The 14,577-nt window shown below is 40.4% G+C and overlaps 1 protein-coding gene across 5 annotated transcripts in view; it reads left to right on the top strand.

Moving 5' to 3' along the window:
- The window catches only part of LOC139947288 (uncharacterized), a 116,544-nt gene that overhangs the window by 23,927 nt on the left and 78,040 nt on the right, over positions 1-14,577 (top strand). Inside the window, exons 1-3 of one of the 5 annotated variants that reach the window (XM_071945183.1) lie at positions 4,777-4,874; positions 5,359-5,406; positions 7,626-7,810. In XM_071945183.1, the coding sequence (XP_071801284.1) occupies positions 7,636-7,810 (175 nt within the window). In that variant the 5' untranslated portion in view covers positions 4,777-4,874; positions 5,359-5,406; positions 7,626-7,635. Of the gene's footprint in view, positions 1-4,776; positions 4,875-5,071; positions 5,201-5,225; positions 5,407-6,608; positions 7,811-14,577 lie in introns of those variants that run through there. The other 4 variants (XM_071945184.1, XM_071945180.1, XM_071945182.1 and 1 more) reach the window with 4 other exon arrangements.

Here is a 14,577-nt window from a genome sequence, read left to right on the forward strand (position 1 = left end):
CTCTCAACTAGCCAAACAGTGCAATCAGCTAAATGGTTGACAGCTTCATAGGTCATAGGTTAAGTTAAAGGTCAGAACTAACCTCAACATGCCACGGGATGCAGTTTTAGCCAAAACCGCACATTACAATGTTTTCACTGAAAACCTATGCAAACAGCATTATTGTTTCGTTTGTATGTAAGGGTTATCTCATAATGTGTACTCGATTTATGTATTTATTTATAATTATGACGTGGACAGTGTTGTTGTACTCAGGAACAGACCAGTCTCGGTTGTATACCACACCACGTAAATAATTACAGCATCACTAAGACTTGATTTTTTGATGATCGTCATCAATCCGCCAGTGTCTCGTAGTTTGGTAGCAGCGAGGACGTCGGCCACCGCGGTGCAGCGCTACCCCTGCGTACCCCAGGCACCCTAGCCGGCTATTTTCATTGTTTTGTCACCAGCCGGCGAGTTTGCCAGCGTGTATAGTAAAGAAGCGGACAGCTACAAGCCGCCTTTTCGTGTGACTCATCAGAAGGAACGGCATTCTCTCCTCCAACAGCCCCGGGTGTGAGAATCCGATTGAAACTAATAGCCTTGACTTCCGCAGTTTGGGGAAGATTCCGGAATTTTTAATAATTTTCACTCACTCTGCGTAATTAGCGACGTCAGAGGGTTGCAGACCGGGACCTTTAAAGCGCGGGGGGAAGACGGGATCGATCGACGGCAGGGTAGGGTAGTACTACGCGATCCGATCCAATTGTGGAGTTGTACGGGACAGTGTTGGATCACTACGGAAAGACATCTCAGGTTACACTGACATGAATAGTATTAACATTAAACATGAACTGAGCCCCCCTTAATTCACTACCAGTTGGTTTTTAAATATCATTAAGTTATGGCCCGATGCTGTGCACACAATCGAAACGAATCGATAGGTCGGGAGATGCCGTCCGCAGTGTTTGGAGCCCACTGCTATATAAACCTTAATCGCTTTGTGTTTATCTCATGCAGTTTGCTCCTTCGGTCTAAGATGCATAAATTAATCATCACTGAATTATATCATGTCTTTAAAGTCCTTGTAGTAACAGGCACAGATTCAGGGTTAAAGACACTGGACACTATTGGTATTTTGTCAAAGACCAGTTTTCTCACTTTGTGTATCTCAACATATGCATAAAAATAACAAACCTGTGAAAATTTAGGCTCAACTGGTCGTCGAAGATGCAAAATGCAAATGTGGCAGCTCTGCTAAGATACACATGGTCTTACAAAGTTACCTGAAAATAAAGCAGTCTTATCATGTATTAATGAACAAATAAAAACAAAATGTCCCTCAGTAATGTTTTCCATTTAATTTGAAATGATTTTGAGGGTTGAAAAAAGAATTGACTAGAGTATGGAATTCGAACCAACGTCCTCCGGATTAACGTGCCGGCGCTCTACCAACTGAGCTATGTTGGCGTTGTCCCTATTTTGTCAATATCTTTGTTCAGGGGTGTTATGATACCTTTTATTTTGAGCTAAATACTATACTATACTACCTCTCTGATTGTCGACAAAATCTCCTTGAAAGCAAATTGCAAATGTTGGTAAATCTGCTAAGAAGGGACACAAATTGACATAGAGTAGAAAAAGCCAGTTACAATGAGAGAGGTTTATGCCTCCGACAGTGATTTTTACAGTAGTTGTTTTCCCCCTGTGTTGGGGGAGGGGGGGGGTCGTTGGGGGAAGGGGTTGTGCCCCCAGGTACATGTATATGGTTATAATTAGAAACCCTTTCCTTCACAATCTGACACTAGCATAACACAAACTATTATCAATAACCTTTCTTCCATCCAGACCCAGACCCTCCCGAAAATGAGCAGATTCTGACTTTGTCTTTAAATGCACTGACACTATTAATAATTACTCAGTTGTTAGCATAAAAACTTACTTGATATCGAGCAAAAGAGAGCTGTTGATAATATACATCATTGTGAGAAACGGCTCCCTCTGAAGTAACGTAGTTTTTGAGAAAAAAAAAGTAATTTTTCAATAAAAATTTGAATTGAATTCGAGACCTCAGCTGAGGTCTCGAATTCATGGCATCTGAAAGCACACAACTTGTGCGACAAGGGTGTTTATTCTTCCATTATTCTCTCGCAACTTCAACGACCGTTGAGTTCAAAATTTCACAGATTTGTCTGTGATGAGATGATGAGATTAGATACACCAATTGTGAATACTGGTCTTTGACAATTACCAAAGGTATCCACAGATACTTTTTCAAAATGTTCACAGATTTACATTAAACTTACAGGGTTTGAAGATAATGATAGTGGAAAGCTTTCCTTCATGTATTACTAACTAAGGTTGTGTAGTTTTTGAGAAATGAGTAAAACAAAAGAGTATGGAACAAACGTCATAGTTAATTGAATTGAAATAAATTGAATTTAATTTTTCGTGACTCCGATGACCGATTGAGTTTAAACTGAAAGTGTCGTGGCCGAGCGGTTAGGAACAACGGTTTCAAACTCTAGTGTTTCTGATCAACAGAGTGTTGGTTCGAACCCCAGCCGTGACACTCGTGTCCTTAAGCAAAACACTTAACCATTGCTTCGCCATTTGGATGTGACGTAAAGCCGTTGGTCCCGTGTTGTGTAACGTATGTAAAATAACCCAGTGCACTTTATCGAAAAGAGAAGGGGTTTGCCTCGGTGTTCCTGGCTGTGGCTGCTAAATGCACTGTAGCACCTTGTAAACCCTTATAAGGTGCCACATAATTGTGTCTCAGAATTCATAACTTTCAATAACCTCTCTTTAGGTATACATGTCCCTTTAATAGAGTACCTTGTTATATTGAGTATACGTGCGCTATATAAGACTTCGATATTACTATATTATGTAACTTTCAAAAGTTGTCTATAGTTATGTATTAATAATATTGTGTCAAAATTGCGGATACTGGTCTCTGAAAACATGCTAAATTTTCCAAGTACTTTAAGTGACAAGTCTGTAAATCCATTTCGACTTCTCACGCACCCGCCGTACCTCCACGGACCTGTCAGTTATCTCTCAATAAATGTCATTATTAATACTGCTATGTATCAAATTATTTTGTTTAGCCTGGAGATTATCAGAGTAAACTCTGTAAATAATTTTCTTAAATTATCAACAACAACCGTTCATTTCCAACACATTTGTCATTGTGTATGTTAACGACACTGGGCACTACTGGTAAATGTCAAAGACTAGTCTCCACACTAACTTGGTGTATCTCAACATATGCATAAAATAACAAACCTGTGAAAATTTGAGCTAAATTTGGTCGTCAAAGTTGCGAGATAATAATGAAGAAAAAACGCTCTTGTCACACGAAGTTGTGTGCTATCAGATGCTTGATTTCGAGACCTCAAATTCTATATCCGAGGTCTAAAAATCAAATTCGTGGAAAATTATACTTCTTTCTCGAAAACTACGTCACTTCAGAGGGTGCCGTTTCTCACAATGTTTTATACAATCAACCTCTCCCCATTACTCGTTACCAAGAAAGGTTTTATGCTAATAATTATTTTGAGTAATTACCAATAGTGTCCACTGCCTTTAAAGTATGTATGTATCGTCCTACACCGTTTGTCACATAGGTTCAACAACGTCACAGTAATGTGTTGCAAATGTTACGCAAATACATTTGAATAAAATATAGTAACATGCCTGGATTTTTTTGAAGCCCCCCTTTTAGTCACATTTGTACTGACAAACATACTAGGTTATCCATAACAATAAGCAATATATATTTTAAGGCGTTCTTGGCTGTTCTTTTTATGCCCTGACACCATTATAGCTGGCACTGCTGTATCTAGTAGACCAACCGTTCTGCGTTAACTGACTAATGATTTTATTTCACAGCCAAACAGTAAACGTTATATCAAGGTATTGTAGAGTTAACGTTCTTTGAAGGGCCCCTTACCAATGCGAAGTATAGTGTCTGACACAAACCAACCGTTCATAGCCCATTCTCATATTAAGCACGTAACGCAAGGAAACCTGCTAAACACAGGGAAATCTTGCTTAGCAAAAACAGATTCTATGAGTACATTCCATATAGTTCACATTGTTCCGACTGGTGCCCCACTCATTTTTTGCTTAGCAAATTCCCTTTGCTGAGCAGAATCTTGTGCTAAACAGCTTCATGAAATCTGGCCCAGTTTGGATGTTGTGACCGTAGTTATGAACCCAACGGACGCTGGTTTCAACCTCCAATCGCGGCAGTTTGTTACAAGGTTTTTTCCGCTGTTGTTTGTACTCCCTATCGTGTACATGGTCTGAGCATAGAGCATGGGTCTGAGCAGTGACTGCCGGCCGGCGAGACGTAACCACTTTGGCCCCAAACACGTGCACCGTGCAATAAGATCACATTAATATGATACGAATAATATTTGGTACATTATGTCCCATGGTATATTATTAGTTGCAGTGGTCCTCTCTCTCATAATTCGCGCGCGCGTACGTGAACTGGCCTATGACTGCGCAGTGTGTGTATTGAGAGATAGCGGGGTGTTCATTAATACGGTGCCATCGGGGTCACGCCCCCTGGTTGCACAACCCACCAATCACAGCCGGTTAAGATGACAGCTCGTGTTTGAGTGGCAGGGGACTCTCTGACGGCTGCTTGATGTTTTCTCTCTCCCATGGCACGATATTGAACCAAAGGCAAGCACACGCATCTCAGACGCAAGGCGGGATATAACTCAGGTAAAAAAAAATTCCAAACAAAAAATAATAAATTAAGAACGCCCAAAATTTGACCACCCACTAGTAACAGCTGACCCTATAATGTCTTATTACACTGTGCATCTCAACCCAGCCGGAAAATACACACTGAGGATGCTCATTTGACATTGGTGACGATTTTTTCTTCCTCTTGTTCTTCTTCATCTCTCTCTCTGCCCTTTTCTTTTTATTAAACAAATCACCGACGACACGCAAGTCCGTGTGCCGTGCCTTTGCATATTTTTGCGATTTTGAGGCAATCGAGGAACGTAGTAGCGGGGCAAGTCGGGGATGTCGGCCATCTCTGCATCATTCGACTGGTAAGGGTTCGTGACTTCTACTGATTTGGGGCCCACCACTGGCGAGTCTTTCCACACGTTTGATCTGCGTGCTGTATCAATGCATAACACTTCATAGCAACTTATCGCTTAACTGGAAAACACTGGGCCGAGAACAGGTAGAGAGAGAGAGACTAAAGGAAAAAAAAAGACAAAACAAAACAACACAGAAAATTTGTGTGAAGTAGGGGGAAACTTGAAACGTTGCACGCTCGAACAACACATAGTTATACATACTCACGATTTGTTTGCTGTTTGTTTTTTCGTGGGTGATTAGGTCGAGAAGCCTGAAGACCACTGTGCTCTCGGACGAGCCCGAACTTAGGTAAGTACACCAATCATTTTTTACATCATTATGCATCTATGTGTTCCAAATCATAACAGTGCAATGGAGGGCCGGCGGGTTTGAACCGGGTTACCTGTTTGCTCTATCACACACCAACCATCCAAAATACGTTTGTCTGCTGCAAAACACCACAAGTTGGAATCACGTTTTGCCGAACGGTGATTATTTTTTGTTGGGGATGTGAATGTGGAGATAGTGTGATGATACAATGGTTTGCAATGATGTGTAGCTTGTTTCTTAAAGGACTGTGTTTGACTTTGAATCTTGTTCATATTACTCCACGGTGAGCCGTTTCTAAAGTCAGTGATTGTACCAAGTCTTAGTGGTTATCAGGTACTGACGTGACTTCAAACTTTTCGAAAATTGCCAGCGATGCATATTTACCGCTATTTGTTTCAGTATCGCCAGGGATAACATACCTGTAGGATTAACGTTGATGGCCGCTTTTTGGGGGATATTTTTTTCACCCAAGGCTAATGTCTGAAAGTCCGGGAAAGTTTCTTGCTCCCGTGAAAAGAAATGATGGTGTATATAGTCAAGGATACATGTGTTCCTAATGCTGAGGTAGTAAGCTCAATGTATATGGATCTTCGCACGGGTTTATGGTGGTTGGAATGACCCAATCTGCACCGACAGAACGACCGAAACAACGGGTGCATGTATTGGCAAAGCTGGCGACCCACAACGTGTGTTTCAGCGACGGATAAAACTATCGCCTGATAACGGATTCAAGCTGATCTACACAGTATGTCAATGAATTTGAATTCATGTTCAGCACTTGTTAACCCACATTCGTTCTGTGTGTATCTTTCTTTCTTTCATTCTTTTTTTTCTACAAGAGACCAAAAGTTTCATGAGCTGGCATATATAGTCTGTTCCATAATGCATAGATTCAGTGACACACTTTCCTACGTTTCTCGCAAAGCGGAAACAATTTGAAATTCTGTCAGTCTTTTTTTTACGGACGTCCCATAATCATACTAAACGGGAAAAGGGCGACTGGTGGTAAAAGGTAGACGGCAACGAAAAATGAGAACACATTAAGGGGTCTTCGATTTAACGCAGAGTTAGGATTCAAGTTCGTGTATAGTTGATGCTCCGCCATGCATGACGCACTGAGTGCTTTGATTAATCCATGGATCTATAATACACTGTGCAGCAACCACACACACGCTACTAACTACGAACACTGGTTCACTCACAGCACGGCAGCCGTCCCAAGCGCCCGTTCATTTCGCCTGGCTCGCGGTCCGCTACATGGCCCCTACCATCTCGTCGCACGAGGGTTGATGTTCCCGGTCCGGACTCAAAGGATGGCACCCCGCTGACAAGAGCTTTCCATTTTTCAAAAAAAAAGTGGGGAGATTTTTTATTTTTTTTTAAACTTAACCTAGTAATTTATACAAGGTCATTTTTGTTTGCTTATTGTTCGACTTGATTTGCCTGCACAATTCAGCTAAAAGAAGAACGGAACCAGAGCGTGGTCGGACGACTGTTTAGGCCCACCGATTGCCCGCCGGGGTTTGGGGCAAAATAATAATTATACGTCAGTATTATTCTGTTTGCTCGCTCGTGGTAACTCGGACGAGCCTTGATGCCGTGGTAGTGGCTTTCCTGACGGCAGCGCAAAGTGGTGTTGAGTAAGTTCACAGCCACAAGTGTTGTTACCATCACCGCGTCTTGGCTACAACAGACACCGGTGGAAATAACCAAAAAACTACCCTACTTCGTTTTGAAGTCACAGCCACGACAAGCCGGAGGTCCAATACACTGCAAGATTATAACGTTAAAAAAATTAATTTGTGGTCCGGACTAATTCTGTGAGTGAACATTCTGTGGACCCAGCTCTCGCCCGTCACTGACGGTGTCCTAATTAATTCTGTTATTTCTACTGCGGCTCTACATCAAGTGCCTATAAACAGGTCGACTGGTCAGGGGTGTTTTTACACGTGTAGACATATACACAGTTACAGATCGATCGCTTTTGAGTGTTGTGAATTCATCTGGACAAGTCAGTTTTGACATGGAGTCACTCGCCCTGTGAACATCCGAACGGTGGACATGTCATGACAACAACAAGTCAACAGCATTGCTCGTGGATTCATTCCTATATAACTCAAAAGGATTTCTAATTATTTTGTTTTAATAACAACCACATCTTTAAAACAAAACAAAACACTCTGACAAAACCTCCACAGATTTGACAACATGAAAGAGAAGTCGAAGAACGCGGCCCGGACGCGCCGTGAGAAAGAAAATGCCGAGTTCTACGAATTGGCCAAACTGCTGCCCTTACCGTCGGCCATTACCACCCAACTGGACAAGGCGTCCATCATCCGTCTATCAACCAGCTACCTCAAGATGAGAGCTCTGTTTCCAGAAGGTAAGTGCGAATTAAATTCTACATAGAACTGTTTAAAGGCACTGGACACTATTGGTAATAACTCAAAATAATTATTAGCATCAAAACTTACTTGGCCAACGAGCAATGGTGAGCTGTTTGATAGTAAAACATTGTGAGAAACGGCTCACAAATTTGTTGTTTAATGCATAATGTTTGGGTACACAAAGTGAGAATAATGGTCTTTGACATTTACCAAAGGTGTCCAGTGCCTTTAAAAACCATCCCGTAGTAGTAATTAAGTGTGACTTTATACAAACATAACATTTGCTGGTGGATTCTTAAAACTGTCCCAAACCAAATAAAAAGTTTTGTTTCTCGAATTCACGTTGACGTACCGATACACGTGTCGGCCTGCATTGCAATATACTGGCGATAGTGATCGTGTAATCTTTGCCCCGTTTGTGGCAGTGGAGGGCACCCCGTGTCAACAAGCCCACGGATTGTAAAACAAGTTACCGTCTAACACAATTCACAATCAAGATCGTGTATAAAGACTTAGACAGTCATAGAATTATCAAGTCTGAGAACCAGAACCGTAACCTTATTAAATATTTACCAGACAACAATATGGGGGACAAGACTACGATGGGCACTTCCCGTATAACTATTTGCTACAGTTGTAACTTCTGTACGTAGTCCCGGTAATATACAGTGAAAGGTAAAACGCAATTATTGCTTGCTCAAAAAAGTGTACAAAAGTCATGGCTGTATATAAGCCCATGTTGAAAAAACATCCCTTGCGCGAAATAAAAACAAAAGAGTGGCCCTAATTGCATCCAAACACGCTGGGAGAGTACATTAGGTTCTTGTGTAATGAAATGGTTTTAAATTGTGAGACGTTCTTGACTGCATACCATAAGCGGTTAAAGGCTATTTCTAGGGATGTCGATGTAAATGATTAACTAAAATATTAAGTGTATTGGAAAAATACGTGTTGTAGACCTATCGTTCAGACATGCTCAAAAGGTAACTGTACTGACTTGACATTGAGCTCGGTTCAAACAGAGTTTGATGTAAAATAATAAATACAATATCAGCCCATGATACCTCTCAATTGCTTGTTTTACCAGACAGAAGGGCAGTGGACACTATTGGTAATTACTCAAAATAGTTATTATCATAAAACCTTTCTTTATTACGAGTAATTGGGATAGGTTGATAGTATAAAACATTGTGAGAAACAGCTACCTCTGAAGTGGAGTAGTGAACTTTGACGACCAATTGAGCTGAAATTTGCAGAGGTTTGTTATTTTATGCATATGTTGAGATACACCAACTGTGAAGACTAGTCTTTGACAATTATTACCAATAGTGTCCATTAAACTGAAGCTAACTCCACGCCCGATAAGCCAAACCATGACGAGAAGACAATTCCCTTCAATCTGTGAAACAAATGTTATTTATCACTTAAACCCTTTAAGTGATACTTGTATAGGATCGGGAGAAAATGAATTATTATACTAAACTTTTTAAAGATCACTTGCCTTGAAGTTGATGCTGAATCAGAATGTCCATGAGTATACCACCAACCAGTGACAAAACTTCCAACAACTCAACATATAGAGACCACAATGTATTACATGACAGTATACATCAAAAGCAACTGCTTTTTTCTTCCTTCATGTGAAAGATTGTCTGATTTAGGTCTGATTTTCTTATTTAGGTCTGATTTTCAGATTTGGATCTGATTTTCTGATTTGGTACCTATCTTTCAAACACCGCTGGCGGTGTCAAGCGGGACACCGTATCTTACACCATTGGGGAATATCGACATTTACCAGGCTAAAAATTCTTGTTTAGACATTTTCTTTCCTCGCATGGTACCTATGTGTAAGCCTGATTTATATCATCGTCTCACTTCCACTCACACAGTTTGTTTTTACGTGTGCAATTCAAACAGGCTATAGACCGTTTTAACATGGAAGTTATTTGTAAACACATAAGTATTGTAACAACAACATAACTACCGATAATTTGACCGATTATAACTGGATTTAAATGATGAAATTACCTTTGGTAAATCACTCGTGAAATAGTTGTTGCCATATTTGTCCCTTTTTTTATTCTGTAGTAGATACGGGCCTATATCAAGTCTTAGTTGGTTTGCTCCGAGACAGCAATTGCGCAAAATTATTTATTTTTCCCCAGTTTTGGATGTAGTCATCGAAGTTGCAAGAGAAACATGAACGAAAAATACCCTTGTTACACAAATTGGTTTGCTTTCAGATGCCTAATTAAAGGCTTCATGTATGAAGTATTTTATTAATTGAGAAGTTATCACTTTCTCAAAAAAAGGGTGTTTTTGTTTCTTTCAGCACACTTGTATTTTGGGCAACCATAGTGTAACAAGTGAACGCGTGATTCAATACGGCAACATGGCAAAACTAACACTTGGGATGACGAACCCGAAATGAATCCTTTTCGATTTATTTTGGAATATGTTGATGTTAAAGAGAAACACGTAGTTAAGCCTGCACTCTTTCTGATTCTTTAAATTGAAACCAGGTAAATTACCGCCTCGTGAGATTATGTTTCATACCATTTGTATTTTAAAATTGTTAATCAGTAATCTTCTAATCGAATTGCAATTATTTCTCTCTTCATAATAAGTGATCGAACACTATACTCGCCAGCGGTTATTGTACCGCGGATATATGGTCAAAATTATTGTTAATATAAAAAGATTAAAAGGTGAAACATCTAGGTCCGGGGAGAAGCACAGCTTTTGTTCCCCAGCCTATGAACAGACAGACAAAAAACAAAGAACAGACAGACATTAAAATACAGGACAAAACTAACAGGTATAAGACAGAAAATAAAGCCGTTACTATTTCTACAAACAAAAATTACATCAAATTATACTCAATTGGTCATCGAAGTTGCAAAAGAATAATGAACGGAAAAAAGCTTCCTTGTTGCACAAATTGTGTGTGCTTTCGGATGCCTAAAAAGGCTTCAAGCCTAAAGTCTTTCAATATTGGAGTGAGAAATTACCCCTGTCTCAATCTTTCTTCTCTATACAGTAGATGAATTAAGATCTGATTGCAGCTGCAATTGTATAGCTGATTGTACAGTTTAGATCGGACACTGATATTAAGTGATAATGTCATAATTGTACTACATGCTGGAAACCCATGGGACATAATATGCAATGGAATCCTATACAGTCCCACCATATATATATACCAGACGTCAATGATATAATAAATTGTAATCGTATAGCACTGGAAAGACGCCTATATTGCCCACACAGTGCCCCAGTTTCTTATAACAGCCAGCTAATGTATTGCATGCATATTATACACTACTGGCCTATACAGTAAGTGGGTCCACTCGCAATACAAACGAGAGAGCTTCCCAATTTGAGAAGTACTTGTCCTAGATCGGCTTACGGGAGGGTACTTGAGTCGACTTAAACATGACCTAATACTTATTCCTATACACTACACGCAGCCAGCAAATAGTCTCACACTACCCTGTGTAATAATGGCTATTCTACTACTACTACTATCCTACTATCACACCACACTGAATAATACCTCTCTCTACGACGTGGATTTAGTTCAAATATTAGTCATTTCTGGAAGCTCTATCGGTGCTGAAAGATGTTACCCGTAACAACGCACTGTCAAATATTAACAGGGTTGGTTTTTTTCCCCTCTCCGTGTTAATGGCGTATAGACTTTCAAGTTAAATATTGTGCCAACCAGTGTGGCCGAGTGTTGGCTCGACAAATGAAGATATAAATTGTAATTATCATTGGGGGAAATAGGCCCTCGCCACTGAGATAGACTGGGAGTACGTGTAATGCAGCCCATTTATTACAACACCCCCCTTCAAACTCAACAAAAGCTCTCTCTGTTGTTTTTCATTAGGAATGTTGTACTTCGTGTTTAATTACTATCGCGAAGGCAACCGATGAAATTCACTGCCGGAGCTAAAATCTACCCTTGTAACAAGCTGGTTATGTTACCGGGAGAATGTACGACAAATTTTCAAACAAGAGTTGTGTCAGTTGAAGTGTCACCAACTGTCACCATTCCTTGCGAACAAAATGGTAGTGTCACCACTGTAACACTTCTTCTGTGAATCCTCATGACAACATTTTGGTACATTATCAGACCGCGGAATATAATTACATGTATATTCATTCACTCGATGATCAGAATATCTGATTTTTTAAAAAGTGCACGCTAACCACCTCATGAACACCGCCCCCCCCCCAAACACAATGTACGCAAAATACACCCAAACAACCGTTTACAGAGACATACCTGAAATTAATTTTGTGATTAAAAAAAAAATGAACATGATACAGGGGGTTTGTTTTCGTAAGTGGTTTACCAAAACAGACCGTGTGCACATTTGCCCTCGTGGTGAAATTCGTAACATTTTGTGAGTCAAACTTGCACTGTTGTGAATTTGACCCTTTCATAATGTTTTGTATTATTATTAGTGTAATAATATAGGCCAATACCATTGAGCGCATTACTCGTGTCGGGAAAAAAACTAGGCACACCAATCTACCGCGTGTCACTATTTTTGATGGTGTTTTCCATGTGAACTAGCTGTTGTTACCGCTGTGTGTGTCTATACGCCTTCTACCTCTTTTTTTTTGTCCCGCGATCCCAGGTGTTCGAGTCTTTCTTCCCAAAGCTATCAAGAGCTATAGATAATCGTTTTGTTTTTACTTGTCTTTACTTGACACCCCATCTTGCCGAAGCACAAAGGGAACCATATACCCTAATCGGATCAGCCTTTCCCCTATTGCTGGCCGTCAAATGGCATTTAGCCACGGCCGGACACACCACACTGAAGCGGGTCTTCGATCGGTAGGGTTACGAGGGAGCGCCTTTTAGGGGCTTTTCATGCCCCCACCGTTGGACCGGACGGGCCCCTATTCAATACCCCTGCACACTAAGTATTTAATTGAATTCGGTTGGGGTTATTGAGTTCCTATTAAAATTTCACACCTCGCACAAAGGGAAGGTGATGGCTGCATTGAGCGGGCTGCGAGTCAGATTGACATGAGATATAGAAGGGGAGCAAATACTCAGTGGAGTGACGTTACACTTACAGGCACAAGAAGCACCCATAGGGTCTTACCCCATGAAGACGTAACTGTGTTTACTGAGACACCATAGTGCGCTCAACTTGTTCTAAACTTTACGTCGAGATGAAGCCAATAATTAGCAATCATAATCATATTGATGTGCATATCATTATCAATCTTACGCAAGTTTCAAAAGGGGTGTTAATATTGCAGTCAAGAATCTTGGTCCAATTTCATAGAGCTGCTTAAGCAGAACGTAGCTTAACAATGTTCTGCCTAGCAGAAACGAGCAGGATACCAGTCAAAAAGTGTACATGCGATATTGTAGTTCGGCTGGTAACCCTGTTCTGATAAGCATACTTTTGTAGTGCTTAGCTGCTTTTTATGCTTAAACAGATCTATTATTAAATTGAACACTTATTTTTACCTTTTATCATCCGAAAACAAACTTATTTTTCGGCATAAACTTATCGTATAAAGACGGTTCTCTTTCTGGAGACGTTTTTAACATTTTGTTAAGACAACAAACACCTTTTTGAATAGGATATCCGTAGCCTTATAACATCAAAGGCTGGAAATGGTGTGAAACTCTGTCATTTGTCATGCCAGCCACCAGACTTAATTATACGGCCATCTTCTTTGTTCAAGCCACAATCGTACACAGTTGTTTCTTCACACCCCCGTCAAATTCTCCACCGAATAAAAGAATCCTGTTAATCAAATAGCCGCGGCGTTAGGATTCCCCAAAAGTTCCCAAGCACACAAAGGCTGGGTAATTTGTTTCTGATGGCACAGGTGCGAGGCATTTTTTTTTTGTGGGGGGCCGGGCAAGAGGGAAGGGAATTGTTGTTCATAGTCCGGGTGGCCCCTCTGTCTGACCCCAAGTGATGAGGGCCTGTATTTACCCGTCTGTCCTCCCGTCATGGTGCTTGCTTCGCGACACTATACCGATAGAAGCTTGGCTGGTGTTTTGTGCATAGCCTATATCTTCTATTGATAAAAAATGGCTTTAAATTCGACTACTCTTTCGAAGTCACCATAGCAAATCAAAGTTGATTTCTACATCCATATTATAAGAACACACTACGCAGAGAAGCTTTGTAAAGTATATAGCCTTTATCTTCTCACGATAAAAAAGGGCTTTAAACTCGCTTACTGTTTTCGAAATCATGTATAACCATGCCCGCATCATGAGAACCGTTGCATATTGAATGAAATCAACCAAGAATAATGTAGCTCAAAGCTCCACTTACATTATAACACATGAATTGGTAATGTTCTAGTCAAATACATGAAATATGAGTGTGAGAGTCACATAATGCCATTATTATTCCATAAAATGTGCTATCAAAGTAGAAATGCAATACTCATTTTTGGGTGCAGTCATCCGAAATGCAGAGTCGCCCATACCCAGTACCTGATCATTAAAGACACTGGACACTATTGATTATTGTCAATGACCAGTCTCCTCACTTGGTGTATCTCAACATATGCACCAAATAGCAAACCTGTGAAAGTTTGAGCTCAATTGGTCGTCTAAGTTGCGAGATAACCATGAAAGAAAAAACACCCTTGTCACACGAAGTTGTGTGCTTTTAGATGCTTGATTTTGGGACCTCAAGTTCTAAATCTGAGGTCTCGAAATCGAATTTGTGGAAAAATACTTCTTTCTCGAAAAATACGTCACTTCAGA

This window comes from Asterias amurensis, chromosome 14, assembly GCF_032118995.1.
Source record: "Asterias amurensis chromosome 14, ASM3211899v1".
Taxonomy (NCBI): Eukaryota; Metazoa; Echinodermata; class Asteroidea; order Forcipulatida; family Asteriidae; genus Asterias; species Asterias amurensis.